Genomic DNA, 23,528 nt, shown 5'->3' with positions numbered 1-23,528 from the left:
TATTCCAGAAAGCTTTGAGATACTTCTCACACACTTTAAAACTTCTCACACACTTGAAAGTGTTTCCAGGGTCCTGATTGGGCTCCTTGCTCACTGCAAAATTGTGTGGTCACCTCCCCCAGCCCCCCCCCCCAGCTTCCCGCCAGACTGGGTCCTCAGTTCTTGCCTCTCTGAGCCAGGACAAAGCCTGGCAAGGACTGGGAGGGGAACAGGAGGAGGGACTGAGGGATGGGGAAAACTGCACAAAGGAATTCCTCACCCCAAGCCCCCTGACTGCCAGCAAGTGAAGAAGTAGTTCTGCTCTCTCTCCCACTCCCTCCCATCGCATCTTCCCACCGTGGCTGGGCCCAGGCCATACAGCAGCTGCAGGCCTTTGGAGAGGACCCACACATCCTCCTGTAGGTGGCAACAGTGCCACCTGTTTGGTGGGGCTGAGCCAAGGATTGCAAGAGGGAGGAAGCAGACAACTCCAGAGGAGCTGGGAAGCAGTGCAGAGCAGAGAGCAGAGCTGCGCTGAGAAAAGGTTTGAGGGCTTGGGAAGGCTGGGGGCTACTGCCTGGAGTTGGGGGGAGGAGGTGCCGATAAGCTCTCCCTAGCAGGGCTGGGGTCCAGTGGTTGAACAGCACCCCGTCCGATCCCCTCTGCTTGGGTTTTTCAGGCTGTTCAGATCCTGATCCCATCGGTTCTGGGAGGAAGGTGGGACTCTGGAAGGCAGTCTGGAGTTCAAGGGTAGGACCTCAAGCAAGGCAGAAAGTGTGGAGAGTTCAGAGCAAGCTACTGCAGCCCAGTCCGGGGAGGAGCTCTGGACAAGCTACCACAGCTCAGCAGGGTGGGCTGTCTGCTGGGAAGGTGCTTAGATGGATAGAAGTTTTCTTCCCTCTACCCTAGACCCCTACTTCTCCACCCCTACCCCAACCCCGCTTTCCCAAGGTATGCATAGACCAGGGGGACTTTGAGGAGCAGCCACATTCTTCTTCCTTTCAGGAGTACAGCCACTGTACTCCCTAAGATTCCACAACCTCAGAGGAGCCTGGACACCATGAAGCCCTTTACACACACACACACACACACACACACACACACACCACTCTGGGTGCATCAAGTTCCTTTACATATTCAATTCTCTTGAAACCCACTAGTGCACACACATCATACATAAACTAACATAAATTACACCCACCCACTTGCTTGCATTGGCTCAGTAATAAAATTCTCACCTGTCATAAATCACACAATGCCTGGTGTGGAGTCACAAACACAGACCCAGCATAGTTTAGGGGATCAGCTTGATCTCAGTCAGACCCAGAAGCACAGAGTTCCAAGACACCTCCCCCCACCCTCTCTCATACACACACACACACACACACACACACACACACACACACACACACACACACACCTTTCCCCAGTGTGTGTAGTACTTTCACTGAAGCCAACACCGAAGGTGAGACTACTGAAAGGAGGAAGGTGGGGCCTTGGTTTCTGGCTGGGGTGGGAGGTAACTGAGCTGGGTGACTGGGCAGGAAAAGACTAGGCTACTGTGCTAGAGCTTAGATTTTCCAGGTGTGTGCTGGTAGGAAAAAGGTTCCTTTAACAGGCTGTGAGTGACCCCAGCAGCCAGTTCCTCCAGTCTTCCTCTTATGGGCAGTGCCCCACCCCCGACCCCCTGGGAAGGGGACACAGAGAATCTTTCAGTCAGGGCTTTGTGATTTGTACAATCTGTGTATCCATAGCAACTAACCACCAGGCTGGGCGTCCCTTAGCCTCAGGTCAGAACTGCTTAAGGTTCCTCCAGCTTCCCGGGGTGGGAAGATAACTCAGCATGAGGCCAAATAAATCTGTGCCAAATCTGCCTCAACTTGCTGAACCAAGTTTACCTCACCCAGAGGCAGTTTCTCCTGAAGACCCACCCAGCACTCCACCTCCATCTGAGTGCTGTTATATAGGGAGGAGCTGGAGTACACAGGTATGCCTTCTGCTGGCCCTGAGGCTGAACCTCCCGTGGTCCCACTGGCTTTCCAGGTACTGAAATTAAAGGGAAAAGAGCTACTAGGGTTGCGGGCTTCATCCAATCTAAGGTTCTCAAGCCTGCTCAGTGACTTCTCCCTGTTGCCAAGCAGTGGCCCAGGCTCGTGGCCCTCCCCCAGGCTTCAGAAATGCACTGGGAGGGGAGGCTGAGAGCTGCTTTCTGTCAGGGTCTCTGACAGCAGTGTGTCCCTTCCTCTAGGCTTTCACCATGGCCGAGTCCCTTGACTGCTGCTCCATCTGGGCCCGCTGCTTCCATTGCCTGTACAGCTGCCACTGGAGAAAAGGCCCTAAAGAGAGGAATCATACCAGCAAGGTGGCGTAGGGATGGGGGCCGGAGGCCTTTGCTTGATCCGAGGGAAGGAATATGGAAGTCTATTGTGCTCTTAGGCCACTGGGAGGAAGGATTTGTTTGTTTTCTGGTCCTGGAGCTTGAACTCAGTGCCTAGATGTGGTTTCCCAACTCTTTTGCTCTACCTGGTTGAGCAACTACACCACTTCCGGTTTTCTCATGCGGTTAACTGGAAATGAGAGTCTCTCCGACTTTCCTGCCTCAGCCGGCTTCAAACCATGATTTTCAGATCTCAGCTTCCTGCATAGTTAGGATGACTGGCGTGACCTAGGGCTAGGAAGAGGTTTCCTCTTCCACGGAGGAAAATCTTCCACAAATAATGGAAAGAGCTGCTCAGAACACAGTATCCCAATGCATGACAAGAAGCTCTTTTGAGCTGCCATGGTTGGGGCCTCTGAGCAGAAATGGGGATAGGCTGTGAGAGCTTTTCTCCTGCCCCTTTGCAGTGTGACTATATCTGGTTTGGCCTGCTCTTCCTCACCTTCCTGCTTTCCTTGGTCTGGCTGTACATCGGGCTCATCCTTCTCAATGACCTGCACAACTTCAACGAGTGTGTCATGGGCTCCCCACCCCTTCCTCAGCATATACGTCCACCTACTTACTCCCTACCCCAGGCCCCCTGGGTGTTGGGGGAGGACATCAGTCATCTTCACCCCTACCTAGCCCCTCCAGCTGTTCTGCTACCCCAACCTCCTTAGAAAATCCTTCCCATGGAATCCTAGAGCCCTGAGCCCATGAAGATCTTTCTCCTTTCTCCCTTCTGAGTGGATCCACCCACCCCCACCCCCCTCCCTTAGGCTATTGTTGACACTTTTTCCACTTGGACATTTTCTTCCCTCCCACAGATTCCTTTTCCGCCGCTGGGGACACTGGATGGACTGGTCCCTGGCATTTGTGCTGATCATCTCTCTATTGGTCACATATGCATCCCTGCTATTGGTGGGTTCTGGAGCATCTGGCGTAATCCCTATGTTAGCTCTTCTTTGTAGTTCAACTCTTACCCTCTTGTCCTCAGGGGAGGGTGCTAATGTTTGTGTAGGTGGAAGGTACCAGCCTGCAAAAGCCTCTGCTCGGTGACCTTTCCCTAGAACTCTTGATGCCTCCTAAGTCTCCCTACCCTCTGCCTCCAGCTCCTGGCCCTGCTCTTGCACCTCTGTGGACAGCCTCTACAACTACATGGTCTTCACAAGGTACCACAGGATTGACAGGGAAAGAGGGGTTGCCAAGGCCCAGCATTTAGTGGCCAGTTGAATGAGGGCTTCCCTTTTCTACCCTTGAGGTCGAGTCCAGGACCTAAAACCCAGTAAATATTTGCCCAGTGAAAGAAAGTCTGTGTCAAGGTTTGGGAAGGATCCTATCTCAACAAAGTGAAGGGCAACCCAGGTAAAATAAATCATGAGCCTAGGTTGACATAGAAGGTCCCATTCATCCTTCCCCCCTCCAGGTGCTACTGCTTCTCATTATGTTTCTTGTGGCCACTGGCCTTGTGGGATTGGACATCCGGTGGCGCCAGGAGTGGCATAGCTTATTTCTGTCACTACAGGTGAGTGACTAATCTGATTTCCAGTGTCTAGGTGAGCGCCTTAGCCTGTGGCCAATCCTAAAGCAAATGTTGCTTCCTGGTCCCCTAAGACTAGGCTGGGATCTGAGGATCACTATTCAAAGCCACCTTGAACAGGAAAGCTTGTGAGACTCTTATCTCCAATTAAGCAGCCAAAAGCCAGAAGTGGTGGTGTGGCTCAAGCACTAGAGCTCTGGCCTTCAATGAAAAAAAAAAAAAAGTTAACAGACAGTGTCCAGGCCCTAAGTTCAAGCCCCAGTACCAACCAAAAAAAAAATGTAAGGAGCAGTGGGAAGAGCTCTCCTTACCAGCTCTTGTTCACAGGCCACAGCCCCATTCCTTCACATTGGAGCAGTCGCTGGAATCACCCTCCTGGCCTGGCCTGTGGCTGATACCTTCTACCGTATCCACCCAAGAGGTGCCATACAACCCCTACTAACCTTTGCTGGCTGCTGATGGCTTCTCCTTCTTACCATTCATACCCTGTTTCTGCACCTGCGCTCTGCCTTCTGCCTTTCAAGCACCCCTTCCTTTGCCCTTTTTCCAATATCTGTCCCTCAATATCTACAGGTCCTAAGATTCTGCTACTGGTTCTGTATTTTGGAGCTACCGTATTTGTCTACCTGGTCCCCTTGTACATATCCTCACCATGCATCATGGAACCTGGAAACTTACCTCCCAAGCCCAGACTGGTAGGACACCGAGGGGCTCCCATGGTAAGTAGTGGGCAGAAGTCTGGGAGAGTAGGGAAGGTCTGCTTCTCTGGGTTGCAGTCAGACCTGTGCATTTCCAGGTTTGCACCCTTCCCTGCAACGTTCACACCCATTCCCTTTCTCAGTTAGCCCCGGAGAATACCCTGATGTCCCTGAGGAAGACAGCTGAATGTGGAGCAACTGTGTTTGAGACGGATGTGATGGTCAGGTGACATGGGGGGGGGGGGTTCAAGATCTGGGGGCTGGGAACTGGAATAACTCAAGAAAAAAATGAGAAGCCATCCCCCCAAAAAAAGTTGGGCACTGATAACTCAACACCTGTAATCTTAGCTACTTGGGAATTTGAGATCCAGAGGATCAAGGTTCAAGGTCTGGCCAGGAAGAAAAGTACATGAGACTCCATCTCCAATTAAGCATCAAAAGGCTGGATTGGAGGCATGGCTCAAGTGGTATGCAAGGCCTTGAGTTCAAGGCCCGGCACTGCCTTTAAGAGCAGTCACAAATCTTGTGCCCGCAGCTCCGATGGAGTCCCCTTCCTCATGCACGATGACCAGCTGAGCAGGACCACAGACGTAGCCTCTGTGTTTCCAGCCCGAACCAAAGCTCACAGCAGTGACTTCTCCTGGGCTGAACTGCAGAGACTGAATGCTGGGACTTGGTTTCTAGAGGTGAGGACATGTCTTGAGTACAGTGGCATTCAGAAAGGGCAGAGTTCATTTTACCGATAAGCATTCACTGAGCCTTATGCTAGCCAGTAGGAACACAATCTGTGCTCTCAAGTCACTCCCACCGAGTAAGGAAGCAAGCCTAGGTAATAATTAGAATAGGAAACCTAGTGTAATAAAAATACTTTTCCAGGGCAGAGAGGAGAGAGAGGTCACTCTTTAGCAGATCAGGAGTGGCTTTGCCTAGAGGAAGATTATGAGAAGCATATGATATGAGAGTTTGCTCATAAGATGGGTAAAACAAGGATGGGGAATTGTTTGTCAAGCTGAGATGGAACGCATGTTAGACGGGTGCTCTACCACTGAGCAACACCCAGGCCCTTGGAATAGGGAACTCAAGTCAGAAGGACAAGTATAGGTAACAGTCATAAAATGAAAAGGTATGTTTCCATGCCAGATGCAATGGCTGATGGCTGTAATTCCAGCTACTCAGGAGATGGAGATCTGGAGGATTGAGGTTTGAGGCTAGCCTCGTCACCCAGTGGCTCACGCCTGTAATCCTCTCTACTCTGGAGGCTGAATTCTGAGAAATGTGGTTAAAAGGCAGCCGGGGCAAGAAAGTTTGTGAGACTCTTTTTTTTTTTTTGCCAGTTCTGGGGCTTGAACTCAGGGCCTGGACACTGTCCTGAGCTTCTTTTGCTCAAGGCTAGCATTCTACCACTTGAGCCACAGTGCCACTTCTGTTTTTTTTCTGTTTATGTGATACTGAGGAATTGAACCCAGAGCTTCACGTATGCTAGGCAAGAACTCTACTTACCACCAAGCCACATTCCCAGACCTCCATGAGATTCTTACCTCCAGTTAACCAGCAAAATAACAACAACAACAATAATAATAAAGCTAGAAGTGACTGTGGCTCAGTGGCAGAATGCTTGCTTTGAGCAAAAAAACTCAGGAACAATGCCAAGGCCCTGAGTTCAAGCCCCACTATGGGCACATACACACACACACACACACACACACACACACACACACACACACACACACACAGAGTAAAACATCAGACAACCTAGAAAATGAAGCCTCCCATAATCCATATTGTGTGAAGTATTCACTTTTTTGTGTTTTCCAGTACTGGAGCTTGAACTCAGGGCCTGGCCACTGTCCCTTAGCTTTTGTGCTCAAGCCTACTGCTCTACCAATTGAGCCACAATTCTACATCTGGCTTTTTGGTGGTTAATTGTAGATAAAAGTCTCTTGGGCAAGGCACTGGTGGCTCATGCCTGTAATCCTAGTTACTCAGGAGGCTGAGATCTGAGGATCATGGTTCGAAGCCAGCCCAGGCAGGAAAGGCCATGAGACTCTTATCTCCAATTAACCACCAGAAAAATCAGACATGGAACTGTCGCTCAAAGTGGTAAAGTACTATCCTTGAGCATAAAACTCAGGAAAAGAGCCCAGACCCTGAGTTCAAACCCCAATGACTGGCAAAATAAATGAATGAATGAATAAATAGTCTCTTTGTCTGCCTGTACTGACTTCTGGCTTCATACTATGATCCTCAGATCTCAGCCTCCTGAGTACCTAGGATTACAGGTGTGAGCCACCAGTGCTCAGCTAAATACTGACTTTTAACAGATATATATCCAACTGTATGTGTTTATTTATATATATATATCTTAATTTTGCACAAATAGGAACATGACACAGACTTTTGCAATTAAAAATATGAATATAATTCTATATGCTAGCATATGAGAGTAATTAAGAATTGAAAATGTCTAGGTTTGAACCCTGACTCTACCACTTGCGAGTTCTGGGTAGCATTCCTTAGGCAATCCGTGCTTCGGTTTCCTCATCTGTACAATAGGTATAATAACAACACTGTACCTTGTAGGGTTACTGAGTGGATAGACAGAAGTACTTAGAACACTGAGTTGCACCTAGTACATAGTTATTAAATGTTAAATAGCAGCTTCCGATCCTGAGCAGCATCTGCCCATGGCAGTACTCAGGCCACAGCTCTAGGAGTGGAGGAGGTCATCAGTTGTTGGATTGAATCAGAGTTTGGGAGTTGTAAGGCAGAAGGAGGAGGAAGAGAGTTAAGGGCACTGTGGAAAAGTCTCTTGAGCTCTGGATGGACCGGGGGGGGGTGGGGGGTAGGAGGTGGTGATGGCTGATAAACTGGGAGGAAACCAAAGGTTTTAAGAGCTCATGAGACTGGAGAGACCTAGTGGGAAACGGGAAGCTAAGAAACTAGACAGGAAGTCAGGAAACTAGTAGGAAGTTGAGGTCACTGAGTAAAGGCCTTACTGAGAAGCAAGCCACAGTTCAGAGACCCTAACTTGAAGGAGGCAGGAGCTGAGCACCAAGAGGGTGGGGGAAGATGTGGATGAAGATGAAGATGGGGAGAAAGCTAGGAGACCTACTCATTTTCCTATTTTCCTTTCTTTTAGAGATACCCCTTCTGGGGTGCCAAACACCTATCTGGCCCTGATCAGAAAGAGGCTGGGAATCAGACAGTACCAGCATTAGAAGATTTACTGAAGGAAGCAGCAGCCCTCAACCTTTCCATCATGTTTGACTTGCGTCGACCCCCCAAAAACCACACCTACTATGACACCTTTGTGAACCAAACACTGGAGACTGTGCTGAATGCAAGGGTGCCCCAAACCATGGTGATAATGCCAGGGCTCCCAATGAAACCCCTTTTGTCCCTCTGCCCACTCTGCCTTCCCTGGGCCATGGTGATTTCAGAGCTACTTCCTGCCCCAGTGCTCTGCCCCTCCTCTCAGCTTACATACCCTGTATCAGGGCCAAACTATTTTGTCCCTGCCTCTATCCATGGAATCCCTAGGTCTTCTCAGCTTCATGTCTACCTTTCCTGAATACAGGTCCTTTGGCTGCCAGATGAAGATCGGGCAAATGTCCAACAACGAGCACCCAAAATGCGCCAGATATATGGACAGCAGAGAGGCAACAGAACTGAGAAGCCCCAACTTCTCAACCTTCCATATCAAGAACTGCCACTGTTGAACATCAAGTGAGTGCCAGAGAAAAGGAAGCAAAGGGAACCCAAAGCTAAGGGCAGGAAGGGCAGAGGCTATTCCTTCATTCACTCACAGAATGGATATTGATTGGATACTTGCTGTTAATCAAGTAATATTTGTTGCAGGCTTTGGGGGTGCAAACACAAATCAAGTTCCTGCTTTCATAGAATTAAGGTACTAGTAAAAGAAATAGACAAAGCTGGGTGCCAGTGGTTTATTCCTATAGTCCTAGCTGCTCAGGAGGCTGAGATCTGAGGATTGTGGTTCAAAGTCAGCCTGGGCAAGAAAGTCTGTGAGACTTATCTCCAGTTAACCACCAAAAAGTTGGAACTGGAGCTGTGGCTCAAGTGATAGAGCGCTAGCCTTGAACAAAAAAAAAGTTTGGGATCTGAGTTCAAGACCCAAAGCTCACACACACACACACACACACACACACACACACACACACACACACACACACACACAAGAAGATAGACAATAAACCAATTAAAATAATGCATATTAGGTAGTGATAGGTGCTATGAAAATGAAATGGAGATCTCTTAGTGATGGGGTTTTTGAGCTAAGGGTTGGTGTGGAAACCAGGCAACTATGTCAGAAAGTATTTAAAGAGGTGATGTCTGAGCTGAGATCTAGGAATATCTAACTGGGAAGGTCTTGGAACACAGTTGACTATAGGAAGAACAGCCAAAGAGCAAGGGTCAGGGTTTCCTCAGTCTAATGGCAAATGGAAGGTGGAGTTGGGAGGTAGGCTAATGGCAAATGGAAGGTGGAGCTGGGAGGTAGGCAAGGGCTAAACTGGGTAAGCCTTATAAGCCAGGAGAAGTAGTTCACCTTTTATTCTACATGAAAGAGATCAGAGAACAGGGGATAGGTCCAGAGGAGAGAGATGTAGGAGAGTCCCCAGAAGCTGACCCAGTGGGCAAACATGTTACATTTCCAAACATGAGGTTGCCAAGGTATCTTAGAATATACATATGGTCACACAGAAAAATGTGAATTGAATGATAGCTCAGTTATTATAAGTATTTTATACAAGAATCTTTTACCAAGCTATCACCGTGGAGAGAAAAATTGCGATTATAGCCAGGTATAGTGGCATATACCTGTAATCCCAGTATTTGAGAGTCTGACACAGGACGGCGGATCACAAGTTCAAGACAAATCTGGTTTACGTAGCAAGATACTGTCTCAAAAAGAGGAGGAGGAGGAAGAGGAAAGAGAGAGAGAGAGAGGAGGAGAGCATTACAATTGTACAAGCAAAAGAAAGGAAACACTGGCATCAGTAGAACCATGTGTGGAAAAGCCCAGAGCTTTAATGGAACATTGGTGGTGGTCTAGAGGCTCAACAGTGGGAGATAACATTGCAAAAGACTAACATGCAGGCAGTGTCCAGAGGCAGGAGATCATCTTGCTCTACTCAAAGCTGTCCCAAGCTTATCTGAGGTATTATGTTCAAAGGCACATTTTCAAAGTGGCATTGATAAACTGGAGTATGGACAGATTAGAAAAGCTTGGCTAGTGAAGGAAATAATGAGTGATGTCCCCACCAGAATGGTTGAAGGAACTAAGGCTTTTTGTTCAGTCTGTAGAAGGGAAAGCTCAAGGAGATGGGGCCTCACGTCTTCAGACCTCTGAAGGGCTGTCATGGGACAAAGGGTAGAGACACATTTTGCATAGCCTCAGACAGAAAAGCTGGGACTTGTGGATAGAATCCCACTAGGAAACAAAGTTCATATATGCATAGGAAAATCACCTTTGGCTGGATGCTGGTAGCTCACACCAGTAATCCTAGCTAGTCAGGAGGCTAGATTTGAAGATAGTGAAGTTCCACATGGACAAGGAAGTCAGGCAAGAAAGTCCATTAAGACTTATCTACAATTAACCACCAAAAAGCTGGAGTAGAGCCACAGCTAAGGAACAGTGCCCTGAATTCAAGATCCTGGGAGCAATATTGAGTTATGATATCAAAATATATTCCCATCAGAGAGAGCGAGAGAGAGAGAGAGAGAGAGAGAGAGAGAGAGAGAGAGAGAGAGAGAGAGAGAGAGAGAGAGAGAGAGAGAGAGAGAGGATTACCGATTACCACCTTTGGTCAGGGCCTGCTAGAACCAATACCACTTAGCAATGACATTGTAGATTCAGGCACTTGTTGGGACTGCCTGCCGTGCATTGTACAGCACAATTTTGAATGTTCTCCATTTCTTTCCTGCTCCCACAGGGCACTGCACCAAGATAATGTGTCAGTGAACCTATTTGTAGTGAACAAGCCCTGGCTCTTCTCCCTGCTCTGGTGTGCAGGGGTGGATTCAGTCACCACCAACGACTGCCAGCTGCTGCAGCAGATGCGTTACCCCATCTGGCTTATTGTAAGGACTCTGGGACTGTCATTGCTCCTCTTCTCCAATCTCTGGTTCTCTTTATCCCTGTCCCTTTGTCTCCTATTTCCCCTTACCTACTACTCTTAGGGCTCTGGCCACTAACAGGGGCCTTTTCTTATTCCCATAGCCCCCTCAAACCTACTTAATGATATGGTTCATTACCAACTCTGTCTCCATCCTGCTGCTTTTGTGGACTTTCCTCCTCCGAAGGTGAGTGCTTTGGGCCCCAGCTTTCTGGCTTCTTCCTTTCCCCAGGCTCCTAATCATGAGTCTGATTCCCAAATTCACATTGCTGCCTAGAGCTAGAGGTGTGGTCTGCCCCCTTCTTGAACATTTTAGGCCCTTCCTTATTACACCACCAAATTGGCTTGAACTTGGGAAAGGCACTTTGGAGCACCCCAGGGTGGAATGTCTTGCTACAAACTGGCTGAACTGACAATGGAAAACTTTTCTCTCTATAGGAAATGTGCTAAGGAAAGTGAAAGAAATGGTAAGACAACCCCCTCACTCCTCACCATGCACCTAATTTACTCCTCCCAGCTCAATCTCCGTGCTCACTTCCTGCATGAGCCACCCTCATCCCTCCTTCCCAGGCTTAGAAACTGCAGTGCTGCTGACCAGAATCAGTAATTTCAACATGGAGTGAATGCTTCATCTTAAGTCACCACCAGCTGGACTCCAAGGCCTTGCACTGCTCAATGGCAAGGGAAGAAGAAGGGCTGAAATGGGATAGCACCAGGGAATTGGTTGCAGTGTATGTGGGGACTTTATCAACAGGAAGTTTTGCAGTTGGCAAGCCTCAGCTGAAATGAAATCTACAGTTTTTTTTTTGGGGGGGGGAAGGGATTCTGGCATGAAGAATTTGGGAAGCCTGTGAATGTGGAGAATTACCTCCCCCAAATAGTTCAAACCAGGAAGTAAACAAGATATTGCTAAGATAATGTTTCACGTGCATTTCTCGATAACTTGTGGGCACATGTTCTTGGGTAGAAGGCGCAGGGTGTTCCAAGGTGGGACTGCTTGGAACAGTGACCAAGGAGATGGTGAAATGGGTTTTTCTGGAGAACTCTGAGATGATGATGACAGTTTCCACACAATTTAGCTAGTTTCCTGCCTAGAGGCTAGAAACTAAATAGCCCATTTAGCCTTGTAATTCTCTGCCTACAGGTGGCCTTTTTTTGTTGTGCACAGCCTTTTCTTCAAGATTGGGTGGTTCCCCTATCTTGTCTATTAATCTGTTACTGAATGAACTCAAATCTCCCTTGGTCATAATCTAATCTTTCTGGTGTGTGTGCTGGATGGGGAGTGTGCACTTTCCATTTTGTGTTGGATATGACCTGATTTTGAGGGGTCATCGTGCAAAGATTTTTGTGTTGGGAGTAGCAGCACCTGCAATGCAGGACTGCCATAGGCAAGCTGCGGGGGGGGGGGGGGGGGCCGCGGGGAGAAGACTTTCGTGGTGGCCCAGGCATGAAGTGCAGGGCTGCACTGTAGCTCCACCTTGTGGTCCCCCAAGAGGAGGGCCACGGGCCATAGTCACAGTGACATTTGATGAATGCCACCAGTTTTCCAGATCGATTGAGGACTTGTGTCCTTGACTCCAGACTCTGATGGCACAGTCTGATTTCCATAAGTGTTTGTCCTCTGAGGTGCATTACCGGCCCAGCCTTCCTCTCAGCTAGCAAGTTCCCTACTGTCCTTTGCTTGTGAGTCCCCAGACTGAGACACAGGGCCAGTGTGAAGCTGGTTTAGGATGAAAAGGGGTGTTCGACGTAACGACCGAATAAAGCGCACCACGCACATCCAGGGAGAGAAAGGTTTAATTAATGTCAGAGAAGCTGACAGGCTGCTTCCATCGGGATAGAGAACAGCGATCGCCGTTAAGCTAAGGGGGTAATTATAGGGAAGTGGACCTGTAGGAATGAGGTAGGGAGTAAACCTAAAGGGGTGGGGAAGTGGGAGTCAGCGTTCTGTACGGGAAATTGATGGTAAGAGGGGTGCGTGAGAAATTGATTGTGAGAGGGTTGACGTTAGTGGTCAGGCCAGGTGATCAGGCCAGGTCAGGGCGACCGAGATACAAGCAGCTGGGCGGAACTTGGGCAGCCAGAATGCCAGCCATCGCAGGATGACTTTACCACAGCCAACAGGGGGTGAGGGAGTTAAGGCAAAAAATGGGCACGGAGGGATTCTGGCTGTCTCTATGGTCCTTTATTATACGGAACTATGTTTTAGTTCGTGCCTCCACCCAAAGGCTTGTCAAATTAAGGCGTTGGCCAAGTCCGGAGACTCGATTCTAGATTCCTTTGCTCCTGCCATCCTGGGATCTTAGGCAGCACTTAGCACCTCGGTGGCAGGGCAGCCATGAGAACTACAATTCCCAGGCTGCCTCTTGCAACTTCCGGTGCCAGGATTGACAAGACGAGTTTGAATTTATGTTCCGGCCCTCTCCGCCTTGCGGGGCCCGCCCCTTCCCTTCTTTTCGGCCTCGCCCCTCCACCACCACCACCACTAACCCCCCAGGCACGCTGGCACACGCACGCTCAAGCCGTGCTCCACACCGACAAACTTGGCCTGCATGCAGCTGGCACGGAGGGCCGGGGACAAAGCGCACGGTTCTCCAGAGGCCCGAGGCGCAGCGGCAGTTGCCCTGGTCCTGCTGCTGGGCATTTCCTTGCTTTTCCCCGATTTCTGATTTCCCATCCCCACTCCCATTCTCTCGGTCAGGCCAAGTACTGACCTAAGCTCTGGAGTCCCCAGCCTGTCTGGCACTGCTGGGCTGTCCTCTCAGCATGTACCTCCTCTCCCTACCGTGTGTGTGTGTGTGTCCCCTTTTTTTTTCTGTCAGTCGCTCAGGCTCAATAGCCCCCTTACCTCTTCCTTCCCCTTCCGAACCCCCCTTCCGAGCTCACCTTGGCCACCTTGAGCATCTCCACCCCTACCACCTCAGTCTCCTTGCTCTCAAGCTCCTAGCTGTAGCACTCTAACCTCAATGTGCACACCCCACCAGAGTGCCAGCCCCCAGCCCTGACCCTTACTTTCAGCCCCTGGCCTGAGTATTCAACCCTGGACCAGCCATTGTTGCTCTAGGATGATTGGATCCTCTAGGACTCCCTGGACTGGAAACTGACAAAAACTCCAAGGCTGAGGGCCAGGGGGAGCTGCTATTGGGGTTCTGGTGCAGTTGCTCTTATTTTTAGCTGCTGACTCACACAGCTCCTGGCATCCATGTTTGGGGCTAGCAGGCTGGGCTGGGGGGCTATTAATAGAGCGAAGGCACAGCCCCGACCCAGTTCAATTTGGAAACACAGGGAGCAAGAAGCTTCCCCTTGACATCCTGCCTTGGGGGATGTTGTAGACTGACAGGGCAGTGGCTGGGCCAAATGCTTTCTAGCTGCCAGGTCTCTCGGCCGGGTAGCACTGCCTTGGAACTCTTGAGGGAAAGCCCACAGGATACTCCTGGACACCACTCTCCACAAGCTTGCCATGCCTTTGGACTCTGCCTCAATGAATTTTCTGTGGTCCTGGCTGACTAGGCAGAGGCAAGTTCCAAGGGAGAGGTTATTGTGGCCATGGCCTTGGCCCATCTGGGCCTATTCCTGGGCCAGAATGCTAGTCTCCTGGGAGGCAAAAGTAGAGTTCTGCGCTCCAAAGACCTTCATAAACATAAGGTGCTTTAGTATGATCCTAGAGGGGGAGGGGGAAAACCCGATACAAAATTAGGAATCTCCTTCCTTCCATTCTTTGTATTTCTTGTTGGTCTGTGTCTCTACTCACAACATCCTACAGACTGCATGATCTCTCCCTTCTCTATAAAGAAACCTGATTCAGGCTGAGTGCTTGTGGCCCAAGCCTGTAATCATAGCTACTGAGGAGACTGAGATCTGTTTGAAGCCAGCTGGGAAGAAAAGTCCATGATACTTTTATCTCCAAGTAACCATCAAAAAGTTGGAAAGTGGAGCTTGTGGCTCAAGTGGTACAGCAGCAGCCTGGAGAGAAAAAGTCAAGTGCGAGCTGGAGGCCCTGAGTTCAAGTCTCACTACTCACACACGTTCAGATAGAAAGAGAAACCCAATTTATGAAAACCACTGAGAAAATTGTCCCCACTGAGCTATGAGTGATCCTTTAGATAGTCTCAAACCTATGGAAACTATTTTAATGGACTAAAGTAGGAATGTTCCAGTGAATGCATTGAGAATGGTGGATAAATAATGACACTGAATTGGACTAATCACCAAAATGATTCCCACTCGATCCCAATTTGCTGGAATTCCCATTGACTAAGGATGCAGCCCACAAGGCCTTCCCCCATCCCTTTCAAACCAGAAACTCCTGCCTTCAACGACCTGGGTCTCCAATCCCCATATGGAAACCACGTTTTGGGCGAGGGAGATTGTTTCTCAACACACAATGACTGAGGTCACCTGATGAAGCTCTATTTTCAAGAATGAGCTCAGATTATGAGACAGCAGCAAGCAGCGCCGCCCCTATCCTGTCTGTTTGCTGAGGGTGCGGGAGAGGCTGCGGAAGGAGAGGGGGAAAAAATCGTCTCTCCTCAAAAATCCCTTCTCCGAACTCCCGCATCTCAGTCCAAGAGCAGGCAGCCCCGTTGCCTAGCAACCACAGCTGCCTTCAGGGGGGTGGGTGGAGGCTGCTTTTGACCAGTAGGGGGCGCCTATCTCTCTATGGCCTGGATCTGGAGTCCTAGCAGCTGGGAGGGGTTTCCTTGATAAATGTCAAAGTCGCTAAGCTTTGCAGACCTCCTCCCAGGCTTGTCAGCCGGGTCTTTTCTGAGTGTGAGAGTGCCCGTGGAGCGGGGAGAAGTGGAGCGGGAAGAAGCTCACCATGAATTTTTCTTAAATTCCTAAAACTGAAAAGAAGATGCTGAGCCTTGGCAGGTTAACACCTGTAATCCCAGTACTTCGTAGGTGGAGGCTGGAGGGTCAAGAGTTCAAGGCCAGCTTGGGCTACCTAGGAAGGCCATGTTTGGGGGGAAAAAAGTGAAAGAGTTGGAGCCATGTCTCAATGATAGTGGCTGCCTAGCAAATGCAGTGTCCCCCCCAAAAGAGTGGGACTGGGAATGTAGCTCAGATACAAACTCCTTGGTTTGATCCCTCCCCCACACCAGCACCACAAAAGGGGACCAGGAAGAGATAGGGTAAGAGGAAGGAACCAAGGCAATAGAACACGATGAAATTGGGAGGGCAATTTTTATCTCCATTCCCTACAATTCAAAAGATCCAGGCTGGTAAGGCCTTTCTTTCCTGAGTAGAAAGGAGTCTGGCACTCTCTATTGTCAACCTGCTAAGCATATAGAAAACTGTAACCTTTTCTGTTGCTGGTGGCTCACACCTGTAATCCTAGCTGTAATCTAGAGGCTTAGATCTGAGGATTGCTGTTCAAAGCCAGCCTGGACAGGAACGTCTGTGAGACTTAGCTCCAAGTAACCACCAGAAAACCAGAAGTGCAGATGTGACCCTAAGTGGTAGAGCACTAGCCTTGACCCCAAGAGCTCAGGGACAGCACCCAGCCCCTGCGCTGTCCCCAAGTTCAAGCTACAATTATCAACAACAAAACCAAAAAAACCCAAAAATTGAAGTGGTACTATGGCTCAAGCACTAGCCTTGAGCTGAAGAGCTCAGGAACAGTGCGCAGGCCCAGAGTTCAAGTCCCACGACCTACTCTCCCAAAAATAAAGAAAAATAAAGAAAGAAAGAAAAGGTTGAATCTGCACCTGTATCTAGTGTATCAACAAATCCTGCCAGCTATCTCTTCAGAATATACTCAGAGTCCAACCATTTCTCATGACCTCCAGTGCTAGAACTAAAATCCAAGCCCCACTCAACCTTTCCGCTGGATCATTTCAAATGGCTTCCTGACCAGTCTCCCTAGTTTGAACATTGTCTAGTGTGACATGTTATCTGTGAAGAAGCCAGACTGGTCCTAACAAAACCTCACCATGCCACATTAGTTCTCTGCACAAAACCCTCCAGTGATTCTCCATCTCTCTGAGAGCAAAGCTAAAATCCTTATAATGGTCTCCAAGGCCCAAGCAATCTGATTCCTAATTAAATTTCTGATCTTACCTCCTGATACTTTCTTACTCCTTCACCCTCTTACAGCCACATGGTCCTTCTTTCTGTTCCTTACACATGACATGTGGACTTTTGCACTAGCTGTTCCCTGGGGGTCATTTCCTTACCTCCTTTCTTTCTTGGCTCCAGTACTAGAGCCACAGTTCTACTTTCAGGTTGTTTTTTTTTGGCCAGTTCTGTGGCTTGAATTCATGGCCTGGGCACTGTCTCTGAGCTTCTTTTGTTCAAACTACTGTTGTGCTACTTGAGCCACAGCACACTTCCAGCTTTTTTCTGAGTGTCATGAAGTTTCCTGCCTGGGCTGGCTTCAAACCACGATCCTCAGATCTGAGGTTAGGATTACAGGCGTGAACCACCAACACGCACCTCACTTGCAGCTTTTTGCTAGTTGTTTGGAGGTAAGAGTCCTGTGGAGTTTTCTGTGCAGACTGACTTTAAACCACAGTCTTCAGATCTCAGCCTCTTGAGTACCTAGTATTACAGATGTTGAGTCACTGATGCCTAGTTCTTACCTCTCAAGACTTTATACAAATATCATCTCAGGGTAGTGAGACCTGTTTTCCTTTGTATTCTTCAAAAAGTTAACATAATTGATTTTAAAATAAACAAAACAAAGATGATGATGTACTTCCAATTCTGGCTCCACTGGAATGACACGCACTTTTCCCTATTCCTCACACTAAGTACAGATAAAACCTTAAACATTACACACACAACCATATGATTCTGAAAGGAAAAAAGGACAAACTAGCTAGGAACACTAATGTCCCAAACTCATGGTGGTAAGTTCTCGCAGGTTTTCCCTTTGTCTATCACACACTGGGGGCTAGAGAAGCCAGCAGCTTAGAAATGCCACTGTAAATAGATGGCAGAGAAAGAGAGCAAACACCAGGCTTCTCTCTCTGACCAAAAGACCAGCTTATCCAGAAAGAAAACTCTTTAACAAGAACCACAGGAAATATGCAACTCCACCCAAGCCAGTAAAGGCCAAGTAGGGAATCCAGACTTTGACTTTGGAGTGGCACATAGAAAGCTAAGAGAAGAGCCCAGATTTCCAGCCCCACAGAGCATTCATACACTCTTCACTGGGGTGTGCATTCACACTGTCAGGAGAGGCCTAGTACAGTTAAAACTTTCACCTCAAGGAAGCATTAATGAAGCCTCTGGTCTCTCCCTCCTCATCCCCTCAACTTCTTCTTTCTCCTCCTCCTCCTTCTCCTTCTTCTTCGAGGCTTGAACTCAGGGCCTGGGCACTGTTTCTGAACATTTTTACTCAAGGCTAGTAGTACTCTAACACTTGAGCCACAGCTCCACTTCTGGATTTTTGCTAGTTAATTGAAGCTAAGAGTCTCACTGAGTTTTCCACCTGAGCTGGCTTGGAATCACAATCTTCAGAATTCAGCCTCCTGAGTAGCTAGGATTACAGAAGTGAGCCATGGCGCCTGGCTCCTCAACTTCTTCTGCCTCCTGTCTGAGGTGTCAGTGGATGCTTTACCCAGGGAACAGTAAGAATCACTTCAACCTTCACACCAGGAGGTATCAGAAGAGACCTAGCAGGGAATTGGAATCTCCACTGCTACCCAGCAGTAAGAAGTAGCCCCTTCCTCATGTATCAACCAAGGACTATTTGAGAACTGGGACTAGAACTTTTAGCTTACCAAAAGATTCAAATAAAATGCAACACAGAATATGAATATAATTTAAGGACTACTCAGGAAAAAAAAGGAAGGGGGAAAGGGAAAAAGAAAGAGGGTAAATAATTTTGAAATGTACTGCATATATATATAGTATAAATACATAAGTATATATTTATAAATATAAAAAGATATATAAACACATATATTTGTATATAAATATATTGCAAGTACATATTTATATACATATATTTATAATAAATACATTTTAAGTATATATGTATACATATATATGTATATGAGAATAGCATAAGAACCTCAATGAATATTGTTGGTCAGTAGGGGGATGGATGGTACCTAGGAAAGAGGGTCTAGGGTCATGAGGCCTGTTCTCCCTTGTATAGAGTGTACAGTGTAGAGTGGTGATACTAGTGAAAGAGGGTTGGGCTAATGAGGATGAAAGAGGAATACTATTGAAGTAGATTGTAATTATGAAAGTAGTGAAAACTGCTGAAATTATTTGGGGAAAGGGGGAGTGATAGAGGAGGTGAGATTAATTGGAATATATGGTAAACCTGTGGGAATGTAACAATAAAACCTCCTTGTATAACTAATGTAAGAGAGATAGTAGATAAATAAATACAATCCCGAGTCTCATAACAATTCTCAAGATGAGGAAAAAAAAAAGAAAACCCAAACAAAACAATTTAGCTAGGCATTGGTAGCTCATGACTGCAAACCTAGCTACTCAGGAGGCTGGGATTGAGAGAATCAAAGTTCAAAGCCAGCCCAGGGAAGAAAAAGCCTCAAAACTCCATCTCCAATTAACCAGCAAAAAGCTGGGCTGAAGGTATGAGTTAAAATGGTAGAGCCCCATCCATAAGCAAGCAAGCAAAACAAGTACATAAGGCCCCTGGTTCTTACAAATAAAGGAGGGGGGGAGGAGAGGAATTATACCAAGAACTGTGAGGTCTTCAAGCTGAATGGGAAATGATCAGAAGAAAGTAAGCCTGAGATGACAGAGGTTTATTTGACAAGTCTGAAAGTGGCCAACGTAAGAAATGCTGTAAAAAATGCTTCAATGAGCAATTAAAGACAATTTTGAGGGGTTGGGGATATAGCCTAGTGGCAAGAGTGCTTGCCTTGTATACTTGAAGCCCTGGGTTCGATTCCTCAGCACCACATATACAGAAAATGGCCAGAAGTGGCGCTGTGACTCAAGTGGCAGAGTGCTAGCCTTGAGCAAAAAAAAAAAAAAGAAGCCAGGGACAGTGCTCAGGCCCTGAGTCCAAGGCCCAGGACTGGCAAAAAAAAAAAAAAGGCAATTTTGAAACAAATTATAAAGTTTTTGTGAGGAAGTAAGAGATAAAATGAAGAAAACAGTTGATATTGTAACACAAAAATTATAATAACTAAAAAAAATTATAATAACTAAACTAAAAAAGGAAGATTAACAACATAATGGAAAGAGTACTGAATTTGAAGACAGGACATTAGAAATTATTCAGTCTGAACTACATTGAGCACGTAGACTTAAAAACATGAACTTAGCTTCAGAGTCATGTGAGATGATAATAGAAGACATTTAAATTTTAGCTATTGCAGATCTAGAAGAAGAGGATGGTACTGAAGAAAGTATTCACTAAATAATGGTTTAAGACTGGAAATGTAGCTCAGTCATAGAGCAAGTCTAGCAGGCATTATGCCCTGAAATTCTTACTCTCTGTCTCTCTGTCTCTGTCTCTCTCCTGTGTCTCTATCTCTTTCTTCTTTCTCCTCTCTCTGTCTCTTTCTCCCCTCTCTCTGCCCTGGGTTTAATTCCAAGCAATGAAAACCATGGATAAATATTTCCCAAAACTGGCAAAAAACATAAATCGACACACAGGCTCAAGAAACTGAACAGATGAATAACCCTCACACGGAATATTCTTCAGAAATTTGAAGGAAACTAAGACATTCTCAGACAAAGAACAGCTTAAGAGAATGCATGTCAGCAGATCCACTCTTAAAGAATGATAAAGGAAATTCACAAAACAAAGGAAATGATGAAAGAAATCTTGGAATGTCAGGAAGAAAGAATAGAGAATAGAATGAATAAAAATATGAGTAAATACAATAGACTTTCCATCTCCTCTTCAGTTGTCTAAATTGTGTTTGATACTTGAAGCAACAATTATAATATTGTCTGACAAGGATTTTATTGTACTCAGAGGAAATATTTAACATAACCATACTACAAATGGGAAGAGAATGAAAGGGACCAAATGGGAGGTCAGATTTCTACTCTTTCTTCACATGGGAAAATTGTGACATCAGTGAGTCTTTATAGTGATATAACAGTTCTGAATCTTGATTGTGGTATTGTTATAGAACTCTACACTTGTAGTTAAGTAGTATTAAAATATATACTTGCCAGGCGCCAGTGACTCATGCCTGTAATCATGCCTACTAAGGAGGCTGAGATGTGAGCCTAGATGTTCAAAGCCAATGTATGCAGACAAAGTCACAGGATTCTTATCTTCAAATAGCTAGCAAAAAGCCAAAAGTAAAGGCATGTTCAAGTAGTAGAGCACCAGCCCAGAGTAAAAATGCCAAGCAAGGCCCTGAGTTAAAGCCCCTGTCCTAGCATGTGAGTCACACACATGCACACACACAGCCTATACATATGTTATCAATGTGGATTTCCAAGTTTTGACATTGCACTGTAATGACATAAGATGCAATCATTGAGGGGAACTGAGTGAAGGATACACAAGCCCTTTCTGTACTATCTCTTCAATTCCATATAAATCTACAAATATTCCAAGGCATTTTTGTCACTGAGTTTTGGGGATATTTTTGGGAGGTATGAATTCAGGGCCTCAAGCTTGCTAAGTAAGAACTGTACTGCTGAGCCATGCCTCTGGCCCTAAAATTTCTTTTTTGGCAGCACTAAAGTTTAAAGTGTTTTTGAAGGCTGGGATCATGGCTCAAATGGTAGAGCACCTGCCTAGAAAAACAAAATAAATTTTGAAGCTCAAGGCCATTCAAGATTAAAAGTGGCTAAAGACACAAACCCAATATGAGAATCTTGATTGAATTGTTATTTTTTTTAAACAAAAAACCCCATAAAAGTCAAATTTGGCAAACAAATTATAGACTAAATATTAGATGATACTTGGTGATATAGGATTATTGTTACCTTTTGTAGGTAACATTATGGTTGTAGGGGAACAATATCCTTATTACCAAGATATACATTCTAAGGTATTTACGGTGAACTACAATGAAACATTCAAATGGAGCAGAAAAATGTATCAGTAGAGAGATAAGCAAACAGAGCAAATATAAGAGACTATTGCCACTTGTTGATTTTATGTACTATTTTTTAAATTTTTATTGTTATTATAAAGATAATATACACAGGGGTTACAGTTACATAAGACACATAAAGAGTACATTTCTTTTTGAACAATCATTGTACTATTTTGTGACCTTTGTGTGTTGGTACATTTTGTTTTTTTAAAAAGTTGAAAGGACATATAAAGGATAGATATGTAATTAAAAAAAAAGTGTAGTGAAATGTTCCTGTGAATCTTGGCATTCACTATAAATTTCTTCCAATTTTTTTCTATATGTTTGGAAATTTTCATATAAAAGGTAGGGCTAAATAATACTTTAACATTATTAAAACCTGGTCTTCTGTTAGCATCTCACCTTTTGTCTACAGGTACTAAATCAACTTATTTATTGTACTTTTTGGGTATGTGCTGCTAGTGGGACTTGACTTCAGGGCCTTGCACTCTTACATGTTTTGTTTTGTTTTGGGGCTCAAGAATGGCTCTCTACCACTTGAACCACACCACCACTTCCATTGTACTTATTTTTGTCTGTGCCCCCTCACAAGTATTTAAAGTACTGAAGGCAGAGATTTGGTTTCTTTATTCTGTTTTGTTCAGTAAGTTGGGATATCCCCAAATCCTCAGGCAGTATATGGCATGAATATATGTTGAATTTCTGTATTCCTAGCACCTACATCAAGGTCTTGAACAAAGTAGGAGCTTAGCGGATGTTTGTTGGATTGAACTGAGATATAAATTATGGAGGAGAACTGCAATGTATACCAATTGTATTCAATTGCTTCAGAGCATAGACTTTGGAGTTCCCATTGCAAGGATTTGTATCCCAATTTTGTCACTTTCAACAGTGTTACCTAGACATGTGAACATCTCTCAGACTTCATTTCTCATTGGTAAAATTAAGACAATAATAATATTACTTTGGTGACTTTTTGTTTGCATGTAAAACACTTAAGACTTTAAAAGACTCAGTTATAGGTTGCTAAACACAACACAAAAATAACAAAAAGATAGCCATGGTGGTATATACCCCTGCAGAACTCAGAACTCAGGAGGCTGAGATAGGAGGAAAGGGAGCTTCAGCCAGCCTGGACTATAGAAGGACTCTAAATAAATAAGCAAACAAGATTGCATTTTCTGGATTATTATCCTTCTTTCTCCTCTCCCCAACAGGCTAAGCTAGGAAAGGTCCCCAGAACCATGTAATGGCTTCTCTCACTTTAGTTCTCTTCTTACCTTTCCTCCTCACTTAGACTCTTAGAATCCTGAAGCTCCTTCCCCCAACATAACCATATGAGGATCCAGTAGAGACAGGTGTGTGAGCCATGGAAAAGTTGTTTTCTACAACTGCCTGTTCTAGGGTTGAGTCCTACATTGGTGATGGATTTAAGAAGGTCAACGATGAGGTCACAGTCATTTCAGGGCCTAGAGGAGAAGAGAACAATGGTTCTGATGGGAATGCACTGACGGTAGCAAAGACTTAATATGTTGACCTTTTCCTCAGAGTAGAGAAAATCTCTCTCTCTCTCTCTCTCTCTCTCTGTGTGTGTGTGTGTGTGTGTGTCTGTCTGTCTCTGTCTCTTTCTGTCTCTCTCTCTCTCTGTCTCTGTGCGTGTGTCTCTCTCCCCCCTCTCTCTATCTCTCCCTCTCCCTCTCTCTCTCTCTCCCTCTCTTTCTCTCTTCTTGCTCCAATGTTCATTTGGCCTGTTCTGCTGCC

General features: G+C 46.2%; 1 protein-coding gene across 1 annotated transcript; it reads left to right on the top strand.

Moving 5' to 3' along the window:
- Nucleotides 1–203: 203 nt before the first annotated feature.
- On the top strand, nucleotides 204–11,688 carry Gdpd2 (glycerophosphodiester phosphodiesterase domain containing 2). Its single transcript, XM_048335826.1, has 16 exons — nucleotides 204–523; nucleotides 2,228–2,341; nucleotides 2,824–2,927; nucleotides 3,223–3,316; nucleotides 3,508–3,567; nucleotides 3,822–3,920; nucleotides 4,263–4,356; nucleotides 4,509–4,654; nucleotides 4,777–4,859; nucleotides 5,169–5,319; nucleotides 7,773–7,994; nucleotides 8,211–8,359; nucleotides 10,588–10,735; nucleotides 10,875–10,957; nucleotides 11,209–11,237; nucleotides 11,341–11,688. Exons 2-16 carry the CDS (start codon nucleotides 2,237–2,239, stop codon nucleotides 11,391–11,393), a joined length of 1,620 nt encoding a protein of 539 aa, XP_048191783.1. The 5' UTR covers nucleotides 204–523; nucleotides 2,228–2,236; the 3' UTR covers nucleotides 11,394–11,688.
- The last annotated feature ends 11,840 nt before the right edge of the window (nucleotides 11,689–23,528 follow it).

The sequence above is a fragment of the Perognathus longimembris genome, chromosome 28 (assembly GCF_023159225.1).
Source record: "Perognathus longimembris pacificus isolate PPM17 chromosome 28, ASM2315922v1, whole genome shotgun sequence".
NCBI classification, from domain to species: domain Eukaryota; kingdom Metazoa; phylum Chordata; class Mammalia; order Rodentia; family Heteromyidae; genus Perognathus; species Perognathus longimembris.
This window is presented reverse-complemented; position numbering and strand designations above follow the sequence as displayed.